This window comes from Uranotaenia lowii, unplaced genomic scaffold (assembly GCF_029784155.1).
Source record: "Uranotaenia lowii strain MFRU-FL unplaced genomic scaffold, ASM2978415v1 HiC_scaffold_1138, whole genome shotgun sequence".
Lineage (NCBI taxonomy): Eukaryota > Metazoa > Arthropoda > Insecta > Diptera > Culicidae > Uranotaenia > Uranotaenia lowii.
This window is the reverse complement of record NW_026597120.1, coordinates 1,145-5,000: the sequence shown is the minus strand read 5'-3', so window position 1 is coordinate 5,000 and position 3,856 is coordinate 1,145. Positions and strand designations below refer to the sequence as shown.

General features: G+C 40.2%; 1 protein-coding gene across 1 annotated transcript in view; it reads left to right on the top strand.

The window, feature by feature from the left end:
* LOC129759145 (NADPH oxidase 5-like) overlaps window positions 1-3,528 on the top strand; it is a gene marked incomplete at its 5' end in the record, with an annotated part of 9,151 nt that extends 5,623 nt beyond the window's left edge. The window contains 3 exons of the mRNA XM_055756557.1: window positions 2,148-2,341; window positions 2,482-2,603; window positions 2,673-3,528. Coding sequence (XP_055612532.1) covers window positions 2,148-2,341; window positions 2,482-2,603; window positions 2,673-3,489 — 1,133 coding nt within the window. The remainder of the gene's footprint in view (window positions 1-2,147; window positions 2,342-2,481; window positions 2,604-2,672) is intronic.
* Between the last annotated feature and the right edge of the window lie 328 nt (window positions 3,529-3,856).

Here is a 3,856-nt window from a genome sequence, read left to right as displayed (position 1 = left end):
TCTTTCATTTCAACTCTTTAACCCTCACCGATAAAGCCGCAAATTCATTTCATAAAACAAATTCACGGTGATTTCTCCTCTTAAAGTTATAAAGCTGTTAGTTTAAATCATACTTGAAATTTGTTTTAAAATGCTTCACTATTATTAGTTTTGAACTTGCATAAATATAATGTTCATAACATTTGTTGAGATACTCATTACGCACATTCTGCACTTAATTCTAACATTGTTGTCTTTAGATTTTTGATGCAACAAATATTGAATATACTTACTGGAAATTTTTCAAAGTTGACTTCTTTGGAAAAATAGATAGGAACCCTATAAAATGGTTAACTTTGAAGAAAAAATTAAAATGGAAATAGTGGGAGGGCCTAGGAGAATGTGTGAATGTCAAATTTCATTTCTATTTTGAAGCTAAAACTTTTTAGCAATTGTTATAATTTTTGCCCCTAAATGTATGCAGCAGCATTGTTCTTTTTCGATTATAAATGTTTTTCAAAGAAAACGTTAGAAACAATGTAAAATTGCTGAACAAGCATTTGTAAATATTATTGAGGTTTTTTTTTATCCTTTATGATCAAGAAAACGCGAAAAAACCGTCAAAATAGAGACTGATCAATGTTACCCCAAAGCATCAAATTCTGAACAGAGACGAAATCTATTTTTGAATGAAATTGAAAGTAGTCTAATAAATTTCTGGTAACCATGTTTTACGTTCAAAGGAGTCCAGTACTGGTTTTAAAAATACGAAACATACCACATTCCACTGAACAGAAAAAATAATCGGAAAGTATTGAAAAAAAGTGATCTATCTTACCCCGGATTACGGTACTAATTTTGATGCCAAATGAGTTGGAAATGTATGCAACGTCGAGATCTGGTGATATCTCCGAAATATTGTTTTCGATTTTTGTCCGAAAAAAAATTTTGTTTGTCGAGATAACACCAGATCTCAACGTTTCATGCATTTCTAGGTCATTTGACATCAACATTAAAATTTCGATTTTTTCGGTTTTCGCAGGTCTTTCTTTTGGAGATTTTTGAGGGTCAAAAATACCGAAAATTTGAGCGCTTTGAGGCAACTCTAAACAAAGTTCAATTTAGTTGAAATTTTGCACAGGTCAGGGTTTTGGGCCTATCTTCAAAATGTATATGGTCGGTTTGCAAATTTCGACATGACCCATTTGGCTGCCACACTAATTTATACGTATTATTTCAGTTGATGGTCTCTTGTTTGTCCATATGGGTGTCAACGTATTTTAATCATTTTAATTAAACTTTACTTTAGAGATAAAAACAGCTATTACTATTTGAGTCGTTAGAATCTTTCTCACTAACTTTTGGTTTCAAAATGGTAAAAATGTAAAAAAAAATTGTTAACGCTTCGATTTTTTAAATTTTATATCAAAATGCGTCAAAGGAAAATTTATCAATTTAAAAAAAAAATCCATTCCCGTTTATTTTGCAACCTCTTTTGTTGGCTTGATTTAGCCGCAGCAATATAGAGACGTTGAACGCGTATCAACTGGGTCATGATCCATAAACCCTCGAATCGAACGGTCTGCTAAATGTGTCCATTAGAAGCGAAATAAACGGCCGCCCGATCTACCGGTAATAATAATTCCACTTTACGATCACACAGCATTCGCAGACACAGACCGGGACCGCCTGTTGATTATTACGATTCAGATCAGATCCCTCTTATACTTGGGAATGTGTTATGATCTCATTGTAAGCTAAGCACCTTACCACCAACTGCGACAACTAGTAAATTTAGATTACCTTCTAACTAATCTTCAATTTATTGCATTTCTTTTTAATTAAACCCGATCCCGATCTGTCGATGAACGTCGTCTCTATGTGATCCCATCGATTGTCCATCGCCTGTAATCCTGCCTGCCTGCCTGATCAACGCCTATCAACTATGACCACCTTGATCCTGATCTGTGTGCATGCACAATTTCTGCTATCTGCCTATATGAACTACTACCTCAAACCTCTGTCTGTTATCCTTCTACATCATCCGTTTTTTTCACTCTTCAACTTCCTGCACCGAATCCGTGTAAATACACCCATCAACCACACTGTGTATGTATGTATGTATGTCTATATGTGTAAATATTATAAACCACTCTAACGACAAACAGCCACAATTGTGGTCAACGATCCGGTTATCAACGTCAAGAACTTCACCACGACCGAGTGGCTGTTCACGGCTCGGCCTGGGCACTTCGGACTCATCGCGGGATGCGCCAATCCGACCGGAATGGCCCTGTTCGTGATCCTGCTGGTGATGTTTGTCTGTTCGCAGCCATTTGTGCGACGAGGAGGCAGCTTTGAAGTACAGTTCCATCGATTGAATTTTTAACACTCTTCATCTTTTTTTCCTTAAGCTAACTCTATGATCTACTTTTTCCATTTAATTTGATTCTGTTGGGCAACCGATTTTTTCGTATGATTTGTTTTTGATTTTTCCCCTAGGTTTTCTACTGGACCCACCTGTTATACATCCCGTTCTGGATACTGGTGCTGTTCCATGGGCCGAATTTCTGGAAATGGTTCATCGTGCCCGGCTTCATCTATCTGGTTGAGCGAACCGTTAGGTAAGTTACCCATAGCCCTAACCTGTCAACTCCGTCCTAGAACACTGCGTAACCAATAATTCACCAAAGATTAGTTTGGATGCGAACAGAGCACGGCAAGACGTACATCTCCTCGGGACTGCTACTTCCGTCGAAGGTCACTCACCTCGTCATCAAGCGACCGGTTCATTTCTGCTTTCGGCCAGGGGACTACGTCTTCGTCAACATTCCGGCCATTGCCAAGTACGAGTGGCATCCGTTTACGCTGAGTAGTGCCCCCGAACAGGAAGACTACATCTGGCTCCACATAAGAGGGGTAGGCGAATGGACCAATCGCCTGCACGGCTTCTTCGAAAAAGAACAGGAGCGTCTACACAATGGTGAAATCCCGGCCGTCATTGCAGGATGTTCCACGGCACCGTCTTCCTCACACAGCGAAGTTATCCAGGAAAAACCGAAAGAAATCCCGATGAAATTTTCCGCAGGACACCCCAAAAGCGCCAGCCTCGAATCACCGCTAGCCAAAACCACAGACAATTCGTTCGAAAAACCCATCATCAACAAGCGACATCCTCCGGGAACTTCCAAGCTCGCGATGGAGAGCTACACGGCTCCATCACCACAAACACCCCCGAAATTCGACCGACAACTTTCGGAGAACAAAGCGATCCGAAAAATTCAAGCCACCCTGCAGCGAACCTTCTCCCGGAAGGATCAGTTCCGAGGCAATGGAGTGTCCAACGACGCCTTCACCGGCGATGACGGTCTCGATGAACCGAAACGGAAAGTTACACCGGAGCACAACCTGCACAAGCTGCTGTTCCAGCAGAAGGTTCCCCTGGAAAAATCGCTCTCCATGCCCGACATTCAGAACAAAGTGAAAAAACGAGAAAGGATGATGGTGTAAGTGTTATGACCTAGGTTTTAGAAACGGATTTGCGCCAGGCGTTCTCATGTTTGTTTCATAACTTTATCAAAGCTTAGTTCAGACGTTTTAACAATAGAGAAATGTTTACAGATTTTTCAGATTTCCGCTCTAAAGCGTTCCATATATTACAGTGTAATGCCGCAACCGCATAAATTGCTGCCAGCAATATTTATACGATAGAGTACCGCATTCAAGGAATAATGATTGGACATGAGACGGGAAAATATACGAATAAAATCCCGACTCAGGTTCAATTTAGCTTCGAAAATTCTTGGAATCAGAAGAGGACGATGCGAGACCGGGATTCCACAAATTTCCTGCTGCATAGACAAATCAAACTGGACAG